Raw genomic sequence first — 25634 nt, 5'->3', positions numbered from 1 at the left:
ATCTCCCACAAAGATAACTGAAAGAAGGACCAGCATCCAAAATATAAAAAGAACTCACAAATCTATAAGAAAAAGATGGACAACCCAATAGAAATATGCACCAAAGCCCTAAACAATCACTTCAAAAAAGAGGAAAACCCAAAAAGCTATAAACTTATTAAAAGGCACCTTAATGAACACTTCATATTTATCGACAAAAATCAAAAAGTCTGGCAATGACAAGTGTCAACATGAATGATAAGCATCAGGAATTATAATACACAGCTGATGAGAAAATAAATTGGTACTACTGGTAAAGTTGAAGACATCTTCAAAAACGTATGCATATGCATCAGGATTCATGTATAATGATGGTCATAACATTGTAATTGGCAAAAGTTGGAAACAACTCTAATATTTACCAAGAGTATTTACATGGATGTACAGTCCATTCAAATGCAACATGCAAAAAGATAAATGACCCTTTTACACTTTAAAATGTATTCTTCCTCCACATTTCTCATTACATCACCCTTCTCCCAGTTATCCAAGTCATGTCAGGGCTTCTCTCTCAATCTCTCTCTCAACATCCCTTTGCCCAAATCCAGTCATTATATCCCATAAGAATCTACTCCCAAAATATCTCTGGAACCTTGTTTCTTTCTCCATCTCTAATAACTCCTTAATTTTGGCCCTTATCATTTCTCACCCAGATAAATTTAAGTACCTTCTAATGGTCTTCTTTGCCTCTAGTCCCATCCTCATTGCAAACTGACGCTCTACATGCTGCTAGCGTGCTAGCATTTTCAAATCATTAAAATCCTTCCACTTGATCAAGTATGAATAAAAATAAAGGTTACAATTTGCTAGGCACCTATTCTATGTCAGGCATTATCTCATTTATCGTTATAAAATGGGTATCATATTTATTTTATAGATGAGGTACAGAAGTTCAGAAAGGGGTAATGTACCCAAATTCACATAGCTAATAAGTGGACAAGCCAAGATTCAATTTCAGCGCCTTTCAATTGCAAAGTCCTTGCTCTTAATCAATACATCATTCTGCCTAAACTCTTAAACATGGTGCATGAAGTTCTAAATGATCTGACCTTAACCTACTCCCCAGCTTGATCTCCTGTCCCTCTGTTCCATTTAGCCATAGCAGATACTGGCTATCCATTCTCTCCTTATTCCTAACTAATAACCTCTATTTTCTTCAGGATGGCAATATGCTCAGCTAAAAACTAATTTTCCTGGCCTTCCTTGAAGCTGAGATTACCATTCATATAGTTCCGACAAAAGAGATACTAAGTGGAAATCTCTGGATGGGGTTTCTGGGAAAGCTCTTTAAAAGGGGTCAAAGTAAGCTGGCATACAAATTTTGCCCTCTTCTACTCCACCTTCTTCCTTCCTGGAAAACAGGGCTGTAGGTGGGTCAGCCTTCTAAAAGCCATGAGATGGGCTTCGCTGGTGGCGCAGTGGATGAGAATCTGCCTGCCAATGCAGGGGATGCGGGTTCGAGCCCTGGTCTGGGAAGATCCCACATGCTGCGGAGCAACTGGGCTCGTGAGCCACAACTACTGAGCCTGCGCGTCTGGAGCCTGTGCTCTGCAACAAGAGAGGCCGCGACAGTGAGAGGCCCACACACCGCAATGAAGAGTGGCCCCTGCTTGCCACAACTAGAGAAAGCCCTCGCACAGAAACGAAGACCCAACACAGCCAAAAATAAAATAAATAAATAAATTTATTAAAAATAAATAAATAAGGAACAGAGTGAAAAATATATGAAAAGTAGTAAAATTAGTAAAGAAATCCCATATAAAAGCCATGAGATAAGACACATGAGCATGAAAGTCCCATACCTCAGAAGACAGGATATAAAATTAGGAGCCCAGGTCTGTGATGGCATCACCCACCACAGAACTGCGGATCTATGGACCGGTACATGTATTTGCCATGTGTTCCTATTCACAGTTAATCATTGTCGTAACTGACACATACCCTAAGTTGAGGCCTGACTGATCAATTTGCGATTTCCTCAATATACCATGATTTGGCACAGTTCTACAGAGGTAGGCCTGCAATTAAGATACATGTGTAATTCAGTCTCTAACTTTAAAAGAAAAGTAGGCATACCCCAGCTTTAATGAGAGAAGTTTTAAACAGTTTCTCTGTTTCATACATTCAGCATTTTACAAGTTTTGTTTGAAGGGTTCTACCTCAAAAATGGATTGAAAACCACTGGTCTATGGCACAGTTTAACTATCATTGAAATTTCTCAAAGTTCTATGCTTTGTTTGTATTAGGTCAAATGACCACAAATCTCGAACAAATCCACTCTGTAAAGTTTAATTTTGGAACTATGATGAAATACTATTCTTTCAGCTTTCACTCAGAGATATTATGTGAAATAGTGTCTGAATACTTATGAAATTGGCATATAGGATATTGTGTATCATGTGGCCTTTTATACGAAGGTTCTGGTGGTATATTCCCCAAACCATTCAGAGCCAGGAAAACGTTCATTTTTCTCTGAGGAACTGATATGTTCACTAGCACTAGTATGTGAGCCATGTAGCCCACTATGTTTTCTTTTTATTCTTAACAGCTAATTAGTTAAGTTTTTTGTTCAATATCTGTGGCTTTCCTTGGCTAACACTTTTATACTTTTTAGAGCCTATCTTTTAATATTGTAGTTAATTGTTTTGTTTATCGTACCAATATATTTATTGAAAGCTGTCCAAAATTATTTAGAAGTAGGCAAGTTGTTATTTTTTAAAAATCATACTTTAAAGGGAAAAGAAATATAACTCTTCCAGGACCGACAAGACCCACTATATGCAGAGAGCCTTAGATTAATCAATCTTTATTGCAGTGTTATTTTCTATCCAAGTTACTGTAATAAAATTAAAGGTATGCTGTGAGAGACAGTCCTCCAAGGTCCCTGCATGTTGTTGCTGGGTATGCCAAGAATGCAAGGTCTTGACCACTCTTTAAAATTGGGCCATTTCTCAGGATTGCAGTGAGCAACCTTGATGGATGAGGTGACATTTCCTTCCAGACAAAGAGTGGCTTTGCTTTCATTTACTATAAAAGCAGTAGGTTGCCTAAGCCGTGACACAATCCCCACTATATAAGATTCAACTGGGCCCCTCCGTGTTGCCCCTGTGGGACTTGGGAGACATGGGGAGCCAATGCCAACATGATGTTTATGCTATTTGCTATGCTATAGTAATAAAATCTCTGACCTAGGAGTCTCACATCTTCTACCAGCATCATAATAGTAACAGTAGATATGTATACTCCCAGACCCTGATAAGGTGTTGATTCAAAAGAAATTAGTTGATCATTCAAAGTTCGAAAGTAGGCTTGAATTAAATCCTTTGTAACTCAGAAGAATTCCTACAGAAATATCATTAATGAAGATGACAGAGAAAGGCCAATTAAAATAACTGTTTAAAACAAAAGAATGTCCTCAAAGGAACCATTAAAGAACTGGTGAGGTTTTGACATTTTACAGATGAAAATTCTTTTTTGTTGTTTCTATACATCAAAAACATTGAGGAGATTCAAATTGTTTAAAATAAAGAGGTTAGGTGCATTATCACTCTATAATTTTACTTTTAAAAGGAGAAAATTACAGACAACGACTAGGCCAAAAACAATTAATCAAATAAGAGAAGACAGGAAAATATGATAAACTGAATTATGCAGGACAACTGAGCATTCTCCATGCATTGTAAGGCTCTACTTTAAACATAAACCACAACACTGCGAATGTTAAAAACAAAAAATAATTTTCTTAGAAAGTGAAAAAAACTCATGCTGTAGGTACTAAAGGTATAATGTGTTAATAAGTGATATATTTTGGAATAAACATTGAAATAAACTATAGTTTCATTCAATTTAAGTATCTCCACATAAAAACTCATAAACCTATTTTACTTGCAAATCAATGATGAAAACTAATTCCTTTCTACATAAGGAAATTTCTGATGTTATTCATCAACTAAGCATACCCCACCCTTCTGAAACTCTCAACTACCACTAACAAAAAATAGCACCCAACAGGTGACTACTCAGAATCATAAGCAATTCAAATGTCACTAATTCAGAAAACTAAGTGAGAAATAGGTGGTAGCAAAGGGTCCAGAAAACTCAAGGCTCTGTACTCAAGGACTGAAAGCTTCAACATTAAAAAAAAGGACATTTCCCTAGAAATATTATATATTTTAAATACAAATTCACAAGTAAATACAAAGTAAGACAGCAGATGGGAGGAATACAATGAAAGGAGCTGACACAAATGAAAGGAGAAGAGTTATAAAAAGCACGAAAGAATAATTACAAAAGTACAGCTGTGTGCAATCATTTAGACAAAGAAACTTAAGGTAAAATGCCAACCATGGTATCACTATTTTTGAACACAGCATATCATCAAAGGCATTCATCATTTTATATATAGCCATCATTTTATACACAAGGGAAATGTGGATGAAGTTGTTAAATGAATATCTTAACCAAGATTGTACAAGGTGCGGGAGAACAGGAATTTTATTTATTTATTTTAAAAAATGTAATGGTATTTTATTTTAGTTATTTTATAATCACTAAGAAAATGTTAGAAAATTATTCTGATAAAATGACAAAATGACATCCTTGTCATTCTATTGATTGGAAAAAAATCAGAATAATTCAATAAATATATATTTGACAATTTGCTAGGGTATTTTGTCAGCAAACATTCCATATTTATGTATTTCATTTACCCAAAATTATAAATCTAATTTTGAAAAAGTAAAATATCATTTAGTTCTGATGTTTATACATATGAAATAATCTATAAGATAAAATATATTTAAGATTAAAAATCTTCCTAGTGATAAAGGAATAAGTTAATCAAGTTTAGGTTAAAAAAAAGAATGTATTCTACCAAATATCCAAACATGTGGTTGGGCAAAAAGTGATTTTGAGGGGTAAATAAAAATACCTTCCACATAAAACTAAAACTGAGGATATTTTCACTACTGAAATAAAGTTCCCTTTTTAGCAGTATAAACTTCATTCATGTTTAAGAAAAATTTGTCAAATATCTTAAAATATTTTTCAAAATATTTAAAACTTTAAAAATATTTTCCATCAGGTAAATGATATGCCTTAGTATACATCTTGTGAACTAGGATAGCTGGGGTTTGGTGAAGGCCAGTTTGATAACTGGAAGCAAATTTAGGGCAAATGGTCCATGGCATTGGGACCTTATCGTCAAGGATTCCTTTATATTTCTTCACTCCCTCATGGGCCTATTGTTTTTTTTTTTGCTTTTTTTTTGCGGTATGTGGGCCTCTCACTGTTGTGGCCTCTCCCGTTGCGGGGCACAGGCTCTGGACGCACAGGCTCAGCGGCCATGGCTTACGGGCCCAGCCACTCCACGGCATGTGGGATCTTCCCGGACCGGGGCACAAACCTGCGTCCCCTGCATCGGCAGGCGGACTCTCAACCACTGCGCCACCAGGGAAGTCCCAGGGGCCTATTGTTTTAAAAGAGTTTGCATGTATTAATTTATTAATTAAAATGGTCAAAGGAAGATATTAAAATGAAACTCTCAAAGCTTCTAAAAATCATAGAAAACATGGAATAAGCAGTGCTACTCCAGTGTTCTGATAAAATACAGAAAAAGCAGAGACTAAATGTTTAACCTAGCCATTGTTCAACAGATCAACAGAAATAATGAGAACATTTTATTCAGAGTTCAATAAAACACTATGAATGCAAATTAGTAAAAGGATGGCATTCTAAAATTGAGTTAATAAAGGGTACTCACCACATGGGTTGACTGTAGAGCTAAGTGAAGCAGCTCCAGTGGAAAGGCCGCCTTTTGAAACTGATGAAGCCACAGAAGGTATAGAAGATGAAGTCGGTGTAGCAGAGGAGGCTGTTGAGGATGGTAACCGTTCTCCAGACTCCATATCTATGGGAGGGAGACAAATGTTAATTTACAGTATTAAATAGTGGAATTAAGCAAAAGAATTAAACATATTTAAAATAAGTCAAACTTTTAGGAATACTTTTTTAAAATATGAAATAAGTTTAGAAATACATGTTCTTCAGAGAGATAAAATATGAAATAAATAAAAATAATATAATTTAAAAGACCAGTTTATGAAATGTTTAATGTTAAGTATACCAAATCTTCTTCTAATAGACTTGCAGAATATTCTTATATAAAAAAATAATAATAGTCATTTGAATACAGTAACTTCATACAACTGTATGTTGCCATAACTTTAGGAAAATTAGCATATTAACTTCTTATTCTTCTTAAATCACCTCATGATCTATTCACTTACATCATAATACCCATATTATCTTAATGAATCAAGAAGATACTACCACATTTGAGTGAACTGTAATCCTGTCTTCTAAATCCAGATAGCAATATAGTTGTAGGTCTTAAACGTCCATGAATCTGACCTGGTAATCCCCAATACAGTGAGTCCCGCCCAAAAAAGACAAATACATTTTAGAGTTTATACTAGAGTCTAGTCTGAACTATGGTCTCAAAATGGCTTTAGTATGATCCATTTATAATGACTTAACCACTTCTAAGCATCTGTATTAATTTGCTTAGCTATTTTGGGTACAATCTTACATTGTTCTTATTGTTATAGTTTATGTTGATATTAAAAATCTAGAATGGAAATAGATGCAGCAGTCAAAAGGTACAAACTTCCAATTATAAAACAAGTAAGTCATAGGATGTAATGCGCCACATGGTGACTATTGTTAATAATACTTTATTGTACATTTGAAAGTTGCTAAGAGAGTAGATCTTAAAAGTTTTCCTCACAAGGAAAACAATTTGTAAATGTGTAGTGATGGATATTAACTTTTTGTGGTGTTCATTTCACAATACATACAAATATCGAATCATTATGTTGTACACCTGAAACTAGTATAATGTTATATGTCAATTATATCTCAAATTTTTAAAATCTAGAATAGGTTATGGTCATTTTAATATTCTACATACACTAATACCACAATTAAGCAAGGAAATTGTAAAGCTCACAGTTGCTTTAAGGAGTACACATATATATAGGAAGAGACAAAAAAATACACTACTCACCCATAAATGAACTTATGATCAACCACAAGTAAACTTTCATCATTCAAATAATCTAATCACAAAAAGATTTTTGCATGCAATTCTATAGCCAATTCACATAATTACTATACGTTTTCTAAGAAAAATAATTCCATTTCGTTTAAAAATATTGGCCAATTAACACATGAAAAGATGCTCATCATTGTTAATTATTAGAGAAATATATATAAAAACTACAGTGAGGTACTACCTCATGCCAGTCAGAATGGCCATCATTAAAAAGTCTACAAATAACAAATGCTGGAGAGGGTGTGGATAAAAGGGAACCCTCCTACACTGTTGGTGGGAATGTAAATTGGTGCAGCCACTATGGAAAACAGTATGAAGGTTCCTTAGAAAACTAAAAATAGAACTACCATATGATCCAGCAATCCCACTCCTGGGCATATATCTGGACAAAGCTATAATTCAAAATGATACATGCACCCCTACATTCATAGCAGCACTATTTACAATAGCCAAGACATGGAAACAACCTAAACGTCTATCAACAGATGAATGGATAAAGAAGATGTGGTATACATATACAATGGAATATTACTCAGCCATAAAAAAGAATGAAATAATGGCATTTGCAGCAACATGGATGGACCTAGAGCTTATCATACTAAGTGAAGTAAGTCAGAAAGAGAAAGGTAAATACCATATGATATCCCTTATATGTAGAATCCAAGATATGACACACATGAACTTATCTATGAAACAGAAACAGACAGAGATAAAGAACAGACTTGTGGTTGCAGGGCGTGGGGGAGTGGGAGGGATGAGTTGGGAGTTTGTGATTAGGAGATGCAAACTATTACACATATAATGGATAAACAACAAGGTCCTACTGTATAGCACAGAGAACTATATTCAATATCCTGTAATAAACAACAATGGAAAAGAATATGAAAAAGAATATATATACATGTATAATTGAATCACTTTGCTGTATAGCAGAAATTAATACAACATTGCAAATCAACTATACTTCAATAAAATAAATTTTAAAAAATAAAGTAAAATATTGGTCAATTAAAATAATGCAAGATTAATGTTTAAATAATTGAGAATCCATATGGTATGTAGACGATTTTTCTAACAGATACATATGGAAAAGGTAATCTCAGGTTGACACAAAAGCATCATTAATAGGGCAGTTTCAATGAGTTTTCCAATCACATACAATTCAAAAACTTCTCTTCATATTCTGACATTGCTGTCAATCACCTCCAAAGATAATGAACTGCTATAACGAGTATGCCCATAATTTTAAAGAATTTTTCTTTCTCTTTATCAGCGTTCAATATGGAGAAGCATAGTTGGTACTGATGGCCACATGGAACTAATGCTTAAAAGGCAGATTTTGGGTCATCAAACAGTTACTAATAAGCTTTGAGACACATGGCTGTCTGACAGCAAGGTCCATGGCTGACAACTTCCTCTACAAACTATCTTCACCAACAAGTCTCATTTCACTAAGTACAAAACACATATATTTACAAAGAAAAAAACAACCCAAAGCATAGATGAGTTTACAGGAAAAGGCTGTTTTAAAAAATTTAGAGCTGGTAACCTTGCTGTCTCAAAGATTTCTAAAATGTACTATTTAAATGTATTTTGGGGGCTTCTCAATGATTTTATTTTTCATTTTGTTAATTAAAAAATTTTTTAATTGATGTAAAATTGACCTACAACACTGTGAATTCTAGGTGCATGACACAGTGATTCAGTATTTCTATACATTACAAAATGATCACCATGATAAGTCAGTTACCATCTGTCACCATACAAAGATATTACAATATTATTGACTATATTCCCCATGCTGTACATTTCATTCTTGTGACTCATTTATTTTGTAACTGGAAGTTGGTAAATGTATTACTTTTTTTTAATAATGAAAGGGTTTTTAAAAAAAAAATTTGCCTTTGTACTCCACAGCAAAAGTAATTTGGGACATAATATAGATAAGCACTTTAGCTGAGTACCTGGCATATAAAAGCTCAATGAAAGTCATTGCTTTTTATAGGATAATAGGTTATGAGCTCTAGGTATATTTCTTTCTGTTGACCCAAGACTAAAACAAGGAATACCCAGAAGGCATAATGAGAAGTCTCTACATTTGCTCACTGGAGATTACTCTTCCTGGAAATATTTATTAAAATAAAAAATATACATGTACTTGGATCTACCAATCTACTTTTAAGACTCTATTCTATAGAAATAAAGACCAATAGTTCCTTTATTATAACACTGTTTAAAGGTAAAATAAAATTGAAACCTGGCAGTACGAAAGAGTAGAACTAGAGCTAGTAGTATGAGGTTGGGAGCCTTTTTCATTTTCAGTAAAAGTGCAGTTTTCTCATTTATTCTTGTTGTTCTTGCTGTTCATTTACGTAGGGAAAGTTTACCTCTTTTTTAAAAAACATGCTTATGCAGCCATTTTCCTTAGAAGTTTTATTATATACATTATTCATATATTCTTTTATTTCAACTATTTTAATCTTAGATATATATTTCTAGCCAGTATTCCTCTCATACATAAAGTACTTTTTTCTTACACTGGTCTTAAGTTAAAACTTTTTTCTCATGTTTTTTTTTATTTATTTCTTTTTTTTTTTTTTTGCGGTACACGGGCCTCTCACTGTTGTGGCCTCTCCCGTTGCGGAGCACAGGCTCCGGACGCGCAGGCTCAGTGGCCATGGCTCACGGGCCCAGCCACTCCGCAGCATGTGGGACCTTCCCGGACCGGGGCACGAACCCGCGTCCCCTGCATCGGCAGGTGGACGCTCAACCTCTGCGCCACCAGGGAAGCCCTTTTCTCATGTTTTAATAGGTATTTCTTAGTTCTAGTAACTCAAAATTTGGCCAACTATTCCATGTTCATCCTATAGATATCTTTCTTTTCATTTTAAAGAAATTTAACAAATCCACTCTAGCCTTTGCTACTCTAGAATGAAGATTGTTTTATGCTTGCATTAACAGGGATTGGCTTTTCAAGTTTTTCTTTTTAAGTTAAATATTATTGAATTCAGATTTCATTTACTATTGTTCCCTGTTAAGCTTAACTCTGGAAGGAATCCTAGCCACCAACTTGAAAGTTAAAAGGTAGGAAGGCAATGCCTTTGTAACAGTGAATAATTCACAAAACAATCATTGGCTTGCAATATTGTAAGAACTATTCAAAGGAGAAAGTTTAAAATACATGTGCACCAAGGGATGCTAAAAGCACTAGGTGAAAGTCTGAGTAGAAACAAGGTATTTGCATAGTCTCAAAGTATCTCCTTTAAGATACTTACTAATTAAAAAGGGCAAAAAAGTAACACCACAGTGGAGAAACTATATCACCAATAATAAAACATATTGATATCATGTATCCTCTGATGTGCTTAGAAGAGCATATCACCTCTGGCATTCTTCCCAATAACATATAACCTCCGTTGAATCATGAGAAAACATCAGACAAACTCAAACTGAGAGACCATATACAAAATAATTGACTAGTATTCATCAAGTATCAAGGTCATGAAAGAAAAGGAAAGACTGAGGAACTTCCAGAGGTTGAAGACTAAGGAGATACAACAACTAAATAATGTGGGATCAGATTGGATTTTGGAACAGAAGGACATTAATGGAAAAACTGGTAAAATTCATAAAAGATATGTAGTTTATTGTTAATAGTATTGTACCAATGTAAATTTTCTGATTTTTAAATTTTTATAATTGTACTATGGTTATATAAATTAATAACATTAGGGAAAGCTGGGTAAAAAATATAGGTGAATACTATATATTTGCTTTTTTTTTTTTTTTTTTTTTTTTTTTTTTTTTTTGCTGTACGCGGGCCTCTCACTGCTGTGGCCTCTCCCGTTGCGGAGCACAGGCTCCGGACACACAGGCTCCGCGGCCATGGCTCGCGGGCCCAGCCGCTCCGCGGCATGTGGGATCCTCCGGGATCGGGGCACGAACCCATGTCCCCTGCACCAGCAGGCGGACTCTCAACCACTGCGCCACCAGGGAAGCCCTATATATTTGCTTTTTAACTGTTTTTTAAGTCTAAAATTATTTCAACATAAAAAGTAAAGAAAAGAAAAAACAAAGTCTGGCATACAGTAAGCACTTAAAAAAATATAATATATATATATTATATATATGCATTGGGATTGAAGAGTGTAAACTTAGACCTTGAAGAAATGAAGATAGAGATTACATTGTATCAGCAAGACACTTGATAATAGATGTTATCTGGGTTTAAAAACTGTATCTGAACCTTATTAGCTATGACCTTATAAATTATGTAACTTCAGTGAACTTCCAGTTTCCTCATGAGTAGTATGAGGGTATAACTGGGAAGATTAAATGAGATAATGCATATAAAGCTCTTTATACCTAGCATTCAATAATTGTCAGCAATTGTTCTTAATAAGTGAATGTCTGTGCATATAATTATCCATGGGTATGTGTGGCAGTAAAAGGTATTTTCAGATTATTCATTTCAAGTAAGTATTTCTGAGCCACATCTATTTATAGGTTATATATATATGCATAGCATGTTTGACATTTTTTACCCAGATAAATTATGATAAGAATTTAAAATAGGGAGATTGGGATTGACACATATACACTATTGATACTATGTATAAAATAGACAACTGGGCTTCCCTGGTGGCGAAGTGGTTGAGAGTCTGCCTGCCGATGCAAGGGACACGGGTTCGTGCCCCGGTCCGGGAAGATCCCACATGCCGTGGAGCGGCTAGGCCTGTGAGCCATGGCCGCTGAGCCTGCGCGTCCGGAGCCTGTGCCCCACAACGGGAGAGGCCACAACAGTGAGAGGCCCGCGTACCGCAAAACAAAACAAAACAAACAAACAAAAAATAGACAACTGTTGGAAACATACTGTATAGCACAGGGAACTCTAATGCACTGTGGTGTTCTAAATGGGAGGGAAATCCAAAAGGGAGGGGATACATGTATATGTATGGCTGATTCATTTTGCTGTGTAGTAGAAGCTAACACAACATTGTAAAGCAACTATACTCAAATAAAAATTTAAAAAGAAAGAATTTAAAATAAATGCCTCGGGACTTCCCTGGTGGCGCAGTGGTTAAGAATCCATCTCCCAATGCAGGGACATGAATTCAATCCCTGGTCCAGGAAGAACCCATATGCCACAGAGCAACTAAGCCCATGCGCCACAACTACTGAGCCTGCACTCTAGAACCAGCGAACCACAACTACTGAGCCCGCATGTCACAACTACTGAAGCCCGTGAACCTAGAACCCGTGTTCCGCAACAAGAGAAGCCACCACAATGAGAAGCCCACGCACCGCAAGGAAGAGTAGCTCCCACTCACTGCAACTAGAGAAAAGCCCCAGCAACGAAGACCCAATGCAGCCAAAAGATAAATAAATAAAATATTAAAAAAAAATTTTTTTAATGCCTCACAATTGTATAGGTACAAATGGCAAGGTGTTTTACCTCAAAACTTTCAAAAAAACCTGGAGCACAAATATAAATGAAAGTTAACTTATTAATTATCAGTTAAAAAATTTACTCTGTGATCACATGAGTTATTATTCATCATTCAAGCATACTACATAAAAGTTGGCAGAAATCCATTTATTCAAACCATCTAAGAAAAATACATTCATTAAAATAAAAACAGTATCCAAGAACCACCTATTCCCAGATTGTGGTTCTGGCCAAAGCATCCAGATCTGATACTTGCACTCCTGTAATAGCCTCTCATTCTGACTCTGTGTGTTAAGAATACTACCTTCATCTCACACTCCAAACACCATCCAACCAATTCTTTGTGGCCAAAACCAGCCCAGACACAAGATAAAAATGAACAGACTGTAAGAACACGATCCCCACCACAACACACTCACCTATGGGAGAATGTCAATTAGTAGGTATGTCTTTTAGCTTAAGGCCATTCATGAGGGGATATTTTCTAATGTATAACTTCAGGATTTTCTTATTTACAAAGCTAATCAGGTAGGGTAAAGATTACTACAACTGAAAATTAACATATAACACTACAGTAAAAAAAAGTTGTTGATGTGAATGGATGAAAAATGTGCGATGACAAAGGGATTCTAAATGACTTGATCCATTAGAGATCTTTCCCACGGTCTGAAGCAGTAGTTCTTAACCAGAGGTGATGCTATAATACCCCCTCATCTACTAGGAAACATTTGACAATGTCTGGGAACAGCTTTGATTGTCATAACTGAGAAGGTGCTACTGGTATCACATAGAAAGAGTCCAGGCAGGGATACTGCTAAACACCCTACAATTCACAGGACATTCCCACAGAGATAATTACCTGGCCCAGAATGTTATTACTGCTAAGGTTGAGAAATTCTGATCTAAAGTATCAAAAACTATATTACTTGGAATTCAATCAACCAAAACTTTCTGTTAAGTAGGAGTTCTTTATAATTATTATAAGAAGATATTACAAGCTGATTTATTGCCACTGCAATAAATGATAAAATTATATTCAACCTATCTTTATCAACATACCGCCAGTTTATTATTTTACATTTTGTCCTAATTGTTTAAAACTGATCATGTATAATATACAATTAATGCACATCATAATGTTCACGCACACTGGGTAACATGGATTTACTGTATATTACTGAGATGATATTTACCTATAACAACTCTGAGAACAGACAAAAATCAGAATTACCACAAACAACTTCCCTGCATGATGATTTTATACATGCCAAAAAAATTCAATGATCAGTTGTTAATGATAATACTAATCAAATTCACACATATCAAATGTTCCTTTTTCTGTAAACATAGAGCTTATGAACACTGACAGCTGCTAGGTATAAACCTGAACAGGTGCAAATAGGGACGGGCAAGACAAGTTGGCTCCAAAACATAAACATGATCAGCTGCCCTCCGTTTCACCTGCATGAATCCTTTAAAAGTAAAACTATAGAATAGACTGAAGATTCAGAAAGTAAATATATAAATAGACAGATATTTCTCCTGCAAAGAGTTTTCTTAGAATGTCTTTATCTTTGCTAACAATACCAAAAGTTCTCTGCGGGAGTTCAAAGCACAAAAGTAGATTTGGCGAACGCTCACTTTTCCTTACAATACAACCTCACGTGAAAAACAATAATTGGGAAGAATATCAGGAGACAGTCACTGTGCTGCTTCTTTTGCTTTAGCAGGATCACTAACAGTAGAGCTTTATAAATCAATTATTTTCTCAAAGTTCTGACAAAGGCTTTTATATAACTATTTTAAAAATAACTTACAGGAAACTGAATATTTGGATAAACAATACTTCAAAATATTACGTAGCAAAACAGAAACAAAAAACAAGCAACAAACAAAAATTTTTCTATTAAAGGATTTAGAGAAATAGGAGATGAGGCAGAAATACCTTATTAGACAACAAACAAAATTATTTTCTGAATATAATATTTTTGAAGGAAAATGATTCCATTTATAACACTTTTATTTGCCTACATTTTCAGAAATAGTAATTTCAACTCATTAAGTATAATATATTGTGGTTTAAAATAAGAATATATGAACTTCCTTTGCTGCTTGACACATTTTTAACTACTACAGTAAACAGTCAAGCAATTACATCCCCAAACAAAAGTGGGCTGGCAATCAGGTGCTCTGGTTGCAGCCTGTGAGCTGGAGCAAGTCTCTGACAATACCTCTACATAATAGTTTCCTTCTCAGAAAAATGATGGGATTGAATTAAACTAGCCCTCAAATCCATATCAATTTGATGAAAAAGAACAAAACAAAACAACAACCAAAAACCTTCACATTGCATTAACATATTTAACAATTTAATTCCTCACTTCCCTTATCCTCCCTACCACTTGCCTTCGTTCTATCTTCAAACGTATGTCATTCTAAATTACAGATTTCTGTTAAATCTTTAAAGATTTGCTCTTGTTTTATTTATACCTCAAGAGACTTGACGATGAGAAAATTAGCCAAGAGTAAAGCACTGATTTTCATACTGCTCAGTAAATATCTATTCAGGGAGTAAACTTTTCCATCCAAAGGATTAAGTATTCCTTTGCAATGAGCTATCTGTGAGGAAGAGGTTATCCTAAGATATAAGAAAGGATATAAAAGAATATTAAAGAAATATTTGAACAAGATTTAACATATACAGATCAACTAAACTGTAGGTAGAGTCTGTGAATTTAAATACTGATGAGAATTAACAATTTCTAAAAAGGATACAAATGTTAGAAGGATCAAAATAGACAATGTCTGATTAATTGATCCTTTCACCTACAAATGCAAGGAGTCCCAAAGAACAAGCAAAAAGACCCAAATCTTTGCTTAACTAAGAAACACAATTACAATTAACTGAAATTTCTAAGACAATTCTGGATAGTAACTGAGGCGGATAAGTAACAGATTGAGAAAATAAAACAGGGTAACAAACCGAAATCAAGTAACTCTACGTAAAATATCTACATATACTCAGAAGTCAAGGAAAGAAAGATGCCAAGTACTACATGACTGATAAACTAGAATAAAAACTCCCTTTCAAGATCAGCTCGGTGCTTTGTGACCGCCTGGAGGGGTGGGATAGGGAGGGTGGGAGGGAGGGAGACGCAAGAGGAAGGGATGTGGGAACAGATGTATATGTATGACTGATTCACTTTGTTATTAAGCAGAAACTAATAAAAAAAACAAAAACAAAAAAACCACTCCCTTTCAATGGGGAAGAAGCAGAGCTAACCTAACAGGGAAAACAGCATACTTCTTAAAGAACAAAATGAGCCTAAAAGTTTATGAACACCAATGAAGAAATATTTTTGTCCTGGTCACCTTAACTCTATCTAATATTATCACTCTCCAGTTCAAAAGTCTTCAATTTATCCATATCACACATATGGGTAAAGATATATGTGAAGAATATTTATTATAACATGTTAACTGCAAAGACTTTTAAAAACAAAAAAGTTCATCAGTAAGAAACTGTTAAATTATGATACTATGCAGCTGTTACCAAAGAATGAAGTAGATCTAGACTAGCAAATCTGCTGAATGAAAAGAGTAAAGTGAGGAAGAATAGAAATAGCAAGATCTCATGTGTGAAAAAGAAAAAAAGGGATATATTCTCATGAATGTATGCTCAGAATATTTCTGGAAAAATATATAAGACACTGGCAACTGTGTTTCCTTGTAGGTAAAGAGACTAGGGAATTAATCTAGGATGCGAGAATTCTTTTTCACTATATATCTTTTTCTTTTTTTTAACCACTTGAATGATTTATAGTGTGCTAGTATTAATGACAGTTAAACTAATTTTTTAAAAAGATTTCTACAGGTTTGTTATTGCAAGAAATTATCTTTCAGAATGTTGTGCAGAAGTCCCAGTTCAAGATGGTGACATAAGAAAATCCCGAACTCACCTCCTTCCACTGCCACACTGAGCCTACCGCTATATATGGAAGAATTTCCTTTCAAAAAACCTAAAGTCTGGGTGGTTGATGACTACACATTGGGCAAACAAGAAGAAAAACACATCAAAGACGGTAGGAGAGGCTGGGATGCAACCCCACCATAAACCCCACCATTGCTGCAGCAACCCACAATGCAGAAGGAACTCAAAACCTGGAGCTTCTTCCTGAGGAGCTGAGGGTTCAAAACCCACATCAGGCATCCCATATGCTTGAGACATGAGTCCCTAAAAAATCTAACTTTGAAAACCAGTAGGGCTCCTGTCTTGAGACCCACAGGACTGTAGAGATCTGAGAAAGCCCTCTGAAAGAACTCACATGCTCAGACCCCAGGGCCCAGCTAAGAGGCCATGTATGGTGTCCAGACTTAAAAAAATGAAGGAGGCTCTCACCTGAGGGGCAGACACCTTAATTTAACACACACATCTAGGAGAGTGCTGGAACACTCACCAGGGATGCAAGCTGCATCTTCGCATTTTCCCTTTGCTGTGCTCCAGAGCACCAGTATCTCCAGGAAGGTGCCCCAATTTTGGTGGGTGTCATCTAGGGGACCCTCTACATCACCTGGTTCTGGTGGCCAGTAGGGCTTATGCTTGTGGGTCCCACAGGACTATAACCCATGAAGAAAGAGTTCTTAAATAGCTACCACCTCTAGGGCACAGCAAGAGACAACAGACCCAGGAGCTCAGTCTTTCTCTGAAGGCCTATTAGCTAATCATCATGCCTGTGGACTGAGGGGCAGGCTTCTAAATAAACATGCGTCTGAGGGCTGACTGTAATCCTTTCCAGACACCTCAGAGGGCAGGCCTTATCTTCATGTTTACCCTCTGCCGTGCTTCACAATGTCAGTGTCTCCTGGAGGGGAACATTACAAATGTCTGATGCCCTGGATTTTATGTCTGGTGGCCCAGTTTTTGCAGCTATCACCCAGGGAACACCCTTTATCACCTGGCTCTGGTGGCTGGGGGGAGGAGGTGAACATGTGTGGGGGGGAGGTTGCATTCTTGCATCCTATGGGACTGTGGCAGAGATGTTTCTGGACAGGCTACCATCACCATGGCACTATGCAGACAGTGAACTGAGGCACACTCTGCAGTCTTTCTGTAAGAAGGCCTCTTTGCTTGTCCTGAAACTCTGGCCTGAGGGGCAGACTTCAGGTCTGGCACATATTTAGTAGCCTACAGACCTGCTCTCAAGGAATGTTAGCTGTGGATACCATCTTGGCACTCTCCCACTGCCTTACTCCAGCTTACTGGTAAAACCCAGAAAAGAGCTAATATACTCATCTGGAGGTCTGACTTTTGTGATTGCTGCCCAGGGGACACCTCCAGATCACCTGGCTCTAGTGGCAAGCAGGGCTTATATTTGTTCTCCCACAGGACTGTATATATTTGCATACTTATAAAAGCTGATGTCTGAGGGTCTAGGTGCTGAGATCCTCCCCCTTAGGACAGTGACAGATCTTAGAACATTCTCAACTGCTGGGAGCTATTAAAATAGGCTATTTGGACAAGCACAAAGGTTGGAGAGAAAACCAAGAGCTGAGGCAGTGTTGAATAACAAAGTTCATCTCATACTAGAGGCCCCTCCTTCAAGAATGGGAGAGGTGGTTGTTTCACCTACTATATAGAAACCAACACAGACAGTCAAGCAAAATGAAGAAACTGAGGAATATGTCCCAAGTGAAAGAATAAGATAAAACCTGAGGGGAAAAAAAAGCATAAAATCAGAGATAAGTAATGCATGTGATAAAGAGTTTAAAGTAATAGTCCTACTGATACTCACTGAACTGGGGAGAAGAATTAACTCAGTGAGAACTTCAACAAAGAGATAGAAAATATAAGAAAGTACCAAACAGAAGTCACAGAGCTGAAGAATACAAGAACTGAAATGAAATATACACAGGGTGGGGGTGTGGGGGGAGGAGGTTCAACAGTAGACTAGATGAAGCAGAAGTAAGAATCAATCAACTTGAAGACAAGCCTGTGAAACTCAGCCAATCCACGCAGCAAAACAAACAACAAAAGAAAAACAATGAAGATAGCTTAAGGGACTTATGGGACAACATCAAGTGGACTAACACTCACATGATATGAATCCCATAAGGATAAGAGGGAAAGAAAACTTAGTTGAAGAAATAATGACTGAAAAATTCCTAACCTGGGAAAGGAACAGATATCCATATCCAGGAAGTACAGAGAGTTCCAAATAAGAGGAACATAAAGAGACCCACACCAAGACACATTATAACTAAATATTAAAAGTTAAAGACAGGGCTTCCCTGGTGGTGCAGTGGTTGGGAGTCTGCCTGCCAATGCAAGGGACACGGGTTTGAGCCCTGGTCTGGGAAGATCCCACGTGCCGTGGAGCAACTGGGCCCATGTGCCATAACTACTGAGCCTGCGCGTCTGGAGCTTGTGCTCCACAGCGGGGGAGGCCGTGACAGTGAGAGGCCCGCGCACCGCGATGAAGAGTGGCCCCTGCTCGCCACAACTAGAGAAAGCCCACGCACAGAAACGAAGACCCAACACAGCCAAAAATAAATAAATAATTAAAAAAAAAAACCTCACCAGGCATGAAAACAAGCAGAAAAAAAAAAAACATAAAAGTTAAAGACAAGGAGAGAATATTAAAAGCATCAAGAGAAAAACAATTTTATGAACAAGGGAACCACCATAAGACTATAAGGAGATTTTTCAGCAGAAACTTTGCAGGGCAGAAAGGACTGACATGATATATTCAAAGTGCTAAAAGAAAAAAAATTTCCAAAAAGCACACTCTATCTCACAGAGTTATCATTCAGAAGTGAAAGAGAGATAAAGTTTTCCAGATAAGAAAAAGCTAAGGGAGTTAAAACTGCCTTATAAGAAATGTTAAAGACACTTCTCTAAGCTGAAAAAAATTAGTAACAAGAAAACATTTGAAAGAATAAATCGCACTGGAAAGGTAAATATATAATAAAGGTAGTGGATTAATCACTTATAAAGCAAGTATGAAGGTTAAAAGACAAAGGTAGTAAAAAAAACTATGATTATAATAATTCATTAAGGGATACACAAGATAAAATTATGTAAAACAGCACATCAAAAACATAAAATATAGGTAAGGGAGGGAGAGTAATAATGTTGAGCTCTACAATGAAATCAAACAAGTTGTTATCAACTTTAAAACAGATTGTTATGGATATGAGTTGTTTTATGTAAGCCTCATGGTAACCACAAAGCAAAAAGCTATAGTAAATACATAAGGGGAGGGGCTTCCCTGGTGGCGCAGTGGTTGAGAGTCCGCCTGCCAATGCAGGGGACATGGGTTCGTGCCCCGGTCCGGGAGGATCCCACATGCCACAGAGTGGCTGGGCCCGTGAGCCATGGCCGCTGAGCCTGCGCGTCCGGAGCCTGTGCTCCACAGCGGGAGAGGCCACAACAGTGAGAGGCTCGCATACCGCAAAAAAAAAAAAAAAAAAAACATAAGGGGAAAAGAGAAAGGAATATAAGCATACCACAAAAAAGTAATCAAAACACAAAGGAAGGGCTTCCCTGGTGGTGCAGTGGTTGAGAGTCTGCCTGCTGATGCAGGGGACACGGGTTCATGCCCTGGTCCGGGAAGGTCCCGCATGCCGCGGAGTGGCTGGGCCCGTGAGCCTTGGCCGCTGAGCCTGCGCGTCTGGAGCCTGTGCTCCACAACGGGAGAGGCCACAACAGTGAGAGGCCTGCGTACTGCAAAAAAAAACAAACAAAAACAAAACAAAACAAAAAACACAAAGGAAAAGAGCAAGAGAAGAAAGAACAGACAGGAACAACAAAAACAGCCAGAAAGCAATTAGCAAAATGGCAACAAGCACATATCTATCAATAACTACTTTAAATGTAAATGGGCTAAATTCCCCAATCAAAAGATGTAGAGTGGCTGAATGGATTTAAAAAAAAAAAAAAAAAAAAGAAACTCACCCATCTATATGCTGCCTACCAGAGACTCACTTAAGACATTGGGACACACACAGACTGAAAGTAAAGGGACAGAAAAAAATATTCCATGCAAATAGAAACCAAAAGAAAGCTAGAGTAGCTCTGCTATACTTATATCAGACAAAATAAACTTTAAAACAAAGACTGAAATAAGAGACAAAGAAGGATGTTACATAATAATAAAAGGGGCAAGCCAACGAGAAGATTTAATATTTGTAAATATATATGCACACAACATAGCAGCACCTAAATATATAAAGCAAATATAAATAGACCTAAAGGGAGAAATACAAAGCAATACAATAATAGTAAGGGACTTTTTTTTTTTTTCAGTACACGGGCCTCTCACTGTTGTGGCCTCCCCCGTTGCGGAGCACAGGCTCCGGACGCGCAGGCTCAGCGGCCATCGCTCACGGGCCCAGCCGCTCCGCGGCATGTGGGATCTTCCCAGACCGGGGCACGAACCCACGTCCCCTGCATCAGCAGGCGGACTCTCAACCACTGTGCCACCAGGGAAGCCCAATAGTAAGGGACTTTAATACCCACTTACATCAATGGATAGATCATCTGGAAAGAAAATCAATAAGGAGACACTGGCCTTAAATGACACTTTAAACCAGATGGACTTAACAAATATTTATAGAACATTCATTCAAAAGCAACAGGATATACATTTTTGTTAAATGCACATGGAACATTCTCCAGGATCATATGTTAGAACACAAAATAAGTCTTAATAAATTTAAGAATATTGAAACCATGTCACACAACTTTTCCAACCAGAATGGCATGAAACTAGAAATTAATTACACAAGGAAAACTTGAAAATTCACAAGTAGGTGGAGATTAAAAAATATGCTACTGAACAACCATGGGTCAAAGGAGTTATCAAAAATTATCTGAGACAAATGAAAGTAGAAATGTAACACACCAAAATTTATGGGATGCAGCAAAAGCCGTTCTAAAAGGGAGGTTCACAGTGATAAATGCCTGTTTCAATAGACCAGAAAAGTCCCAAATAAACAACCAAACTTTATACCTGATGGACCCAGAATAAGAAAAAACAAAGCCCAAAGTTAGTAGAAGGGAGGAAATAAAAAAAGATTAGAGCAGAAATAAATGAAATAGAGAGTAAATAGACAAGAGCAAAGATCAATCAAAGTAAGAGCTAGTTCTTTAAAAAGATAAACAAGGGCGTCCCTGGTGGCACAGTGGTTGAGAGTCCGCCTGCCAATGCAGGGGACACGGGTTCGTGCCCCGGTCCGGGAAGATCCCACATGCCACGGAGCGGCTGGGCCCGTGAGCCATGGCCACTGAGCCTGTGCATCCGGAGCCTGTGCTCCACAATGGGAGAGGTCACAACAGTGAGAGGCCTGCGTACCGCAAACAAACAAACAAACAAAAAACCAAAAAAAAACCCCAAGATAAACAAGATGGGGAGTTCTCTGGCAATCCAGTGGTCAGGACTCTGTGCTTCTACTGCAGGTTCGATCCCTGGTCGGGGAACTAAGATCTCACAAGCCGTGCACGTAACCAAAATAAAATAAAATAAAATAAACAAAATGGACTGATCAAGAAAAAAGAGAGAAGATTCAAATAAATAAAATAGAAATGAAAGAGGAGACACTACCACCAATACCACAGAAATACGAAAGACCATAAGAGACTACTACAAAGAATCAAACACCAACAAATTGAACAACCTAGAAGAAATGGATAAATTCCTATAAACATGCAACCTACCAAGACTGAATTATGATGAAATAGAAAATCTGAACAGACCGATTACTAGCAAGGAGATTGAATGAGTAATCAAAACTCTTCCAAAAAGCAAAGGTCCAGTGCCAGACAGCTTTACTGGTGAATTTTATAAAACATTCAAAGAAGAATTAACACCAATCCTTCTCAAACTCCTCCAAACAATAGAAGAGGAGGGAACTCTTGCAAACTCACTTTCCAAGGCCAGCATTACCCTGATACCAAAAGCAGACAAGGATAACAAGAAAAAAAATTATAACTCAGTAACGCTGATGAACATAGATGTGAAAATCCTCAACAAAATATTAGCAAACTGAATTTAAAAATACACTGAAAGGATCATACACCATGATCAGGTGGCATTTATTCCAGGAATGCAAGGCTGGCTCAACGTCAGCAAATCAGTCAATGTGATACAACACATTAACAAAATGAAAGATAAAAATCATATGATCATATCACTTGATGCAGAAAAAGCATTTGACAAAATTTAACATCCATTTATGATAAAAACTCATCAAAATGGGTATAGAAGGAACATAACCTCAACATAACAAAGGCCATAATCACAAGCCCACAGCTAACATCATACTCAATGGTGAAAAGCTGAAAGCTTTTCCTCTAAGATCAGGAACAAAACAAGGATGCCCACTCTTACTGCTTTTATTCAACATAGTGTATTGAAGGTCTAACCACAGCAATGAGATAAGAAAAAGAAGTAAAAGTAATCCAAATTGGAAAGGAAGATGTAAAACTCTCAGTATTTGCAGAAGATATAATATTACATAGAGAGAAACCTAAAGATTCTATCAAAAAACTATTAGAACTAATAAATAAATTCAGTGAAGTTGCAGGATACAAAATCAATACACAAAAATTCGTTGTGCTTCTATAATCTAATAACAAACTATCTGAGCTAGAAGTTTAAGGAAACATTCCATTTATGAGTGTATCTAAAAGCATAAAATACCTAGGAATAAATTTAACCAAGGAGGTGAAAGACCTGTATACTAAAAACCATAAGATATTACAGAAAGAAATTAAAGAATACACAAAAAAATGGAAAGATATTCTGTGCTCATGAGTTGGAAGAATCAATATTGTTAAAATGTCCCTACCAGCCAAAGCAACCTACAAACTCAGTGCAATCCCTATCAAAATTCCAATGGCATTTTTCACGGAAACAGAAAAAACAATGGTAAAATTTGTATAGAACCGCATAAGACCCTGAATAGCCACAGCAATCTTGAGAAACAATAAAAAAGCTGGAGGCATCATGCTACGTAATTTCAAACTTTATTACAAAGCTATAGTAATTAAAAGAACATTGTATTGGCCTAAAAAATAGACACAGACCAATGGAACAGAATTAAGCCCAGCAATAAACCCATACATATTATGGTCAACTAATTTATGACAATGGAGCCAAGAATATACTATGAGCAATCCTACTTCTGGGTACTTATACTAAGAAAACGAAAACACTAACTTGAAAAGACATATGGACCCCCATGTTCACTGCGGTGCCATTTACAATACCCGAGATATGGGATAATCCTAAGTGTCCACTGATGGATGAATGCATAAAGAAATATTGTGATAAATAAATATATAATGGAATGTTATTCAGCCATAAGAAAAATGAAATCTTGTCATTTGTAACACCATGGATAAACCTTGAGGGCATTATGCTAAGTGAAATAAGTCAGAGAAAGACAAATACTGTATGATCTCTCTTATATGTGAAATCTCAAAAACAAAACAAAAGCAAGCTCAGAGATACAGAAAACAGATTGGTGGTTTCCAGAGGTAGGGGGTGGAAGAGGGGTGGGAGAAATGGGTAAAGCAGGTCAAAAGTTTAAAAGAAGTAAGGGGTCAGACATGATGAGGGGTCAAGAACATGTACATAACCGTGGGGAGTAAGAATAGAAGAGTGTACCCTCATGAGTGCAAGCCTCAGCAAAGGTTTCAGCTCTTGTGAGTATATGAAGTTAGGTTACAGGCCTGGAACATAGAAAAAAATATTTTTTTAAATTGTATTTCATTCTTTCACAACTAGCGTCCTGTTAACATTTTCATTTTAAACTCAGGACTATAGGATTTTTATTGTACCTGATCAATTTTTACAACACAGAATTACTCATTTGATTTATGACACAATATACAAGCAATAGCCTTAGAATAACAATACCAAAATTATAATAATACAAGAATATGTTCACTGAAAACACAGTAATTTTGGTCCTCAGAATATAGTCCACTAGGGACATATAGTCAAATTACAATATTTAAGTTACCTTAAATAGTTCTCCTCTGTGTGGTTATACCTCTAACTAGATTTTAAAAATCAAGTCTTTTCATTAGATTTCATTCCAATTTTTATGGACATCATTCAACTAGACAAGCAATTCTGATGAACCAAAGACCAGTGTATCAAAAGCAATGTTTTAATCTGCACAGTCCAATATGGTGGCCATTAGCCAACCTCAAGCAGATAATTAATCTTAATTAAAACTAAATAAAATTTAAAAGTCACACTAGCTACATTTCAAGTGCTCAACAGATATCACATTATCATTATAGAAAGTTCTGTTCTATAGCACTTGTCTAAATGATACTCTTCCCTCGGACACTGAAATCTTGCTTAGTGAGGTAGCCTGCTTCATACTGAGTAACTACAGCTGTTAAAACTGTCAAAGCATGAGTTGGCAACCTTAGGGCAGATACTACCTTATTAAAGTTTTCTAGAGGAAGGTTGATGGACAAGAAGTTATCTGGGTCAGCAGTTACATCCATGAAGAAACTGAAACTATTATCATGCTATCACGGTTTGTTTACAGAGTATATTACCAAAATATTGAAAATGTCGTTAAAATCACTTGGAGATTATTTAAAATGGAGCTGAGTTATTTATAAACTATTCACTTGAAAACTTGAACTATTCACCTAGAAGGTAACTTCAAATAACTCTCTTGTTACATCTTCCATTACTTCTTAAATGTTTCCATTAAACTATCCCTAACACAATTGTGACATCAATTATACAGTTTAACCATTTATGAAAACAATCTATGTTCAACCTTTCAGATAGCACTTATTAAACCATGAAGGGTTTTATTCTATTTGCAACATTGTAGGTCCAATTATTATTTGCAGAAGAGGTGATACACATATACCTGCTAAAAGTTCTCAATGTGTTTAGTTAGAGACAGAATTAAACAGAAAAAAAAAAAAGTGGCTTCATAGAACAGGAGCAGATACAGGATTTCTTTGACTGGGTTTTCCCTTGCCCCTCCACTGAT

The 25634-nt window shown here is 36.5% G+C and overlaps 1 protein-coding gene across 19 annotated transcripts in view; it reads right to left on the bottom strand.

The window, feature by feature from the left end:
- BAZ2B (bromodomain adjacent to zinc finger domain 2B) overlaps window positions 1-25634 on the bottom strand; it is a 385073-nt gene that overhangs the window by 126543 nt on the left and 232896 nt on the right. For all 19 annotated transcript variants that reach the window (XM_081243239.1, XM_081243227.1, XM_081243238.1 and 16 more), the window contains one exon: window positions 5801-5947. In XM_081243239.1, the coding sequence (XP_081099365.1) occupies window positions 5801-5945 (145 nt within the window). In that variant the 5' untranslated portion in view covers window positions 5946-5947. The remainder of the gene's footprint in view (window positions 1-5800; window positions 5948-25634) is intronic.

This window comes from Mesoplodon bidens (genome assembly GCF_964165515.1).
Source record: "Mesoplodon bidens genome assembly, chromosome: 8".
NCBI lineage: Eukaryota > Metazoa > Chordata > Mammalia > Artiodactyla > Ziphiidae > Mesoplodon > Mesoplodon bidens.
The sequence above is the reverse complement of the archived record's forward strand: the minus strand, read 5'-3'. Positions and strand labels throughout refer to the sequence as shown.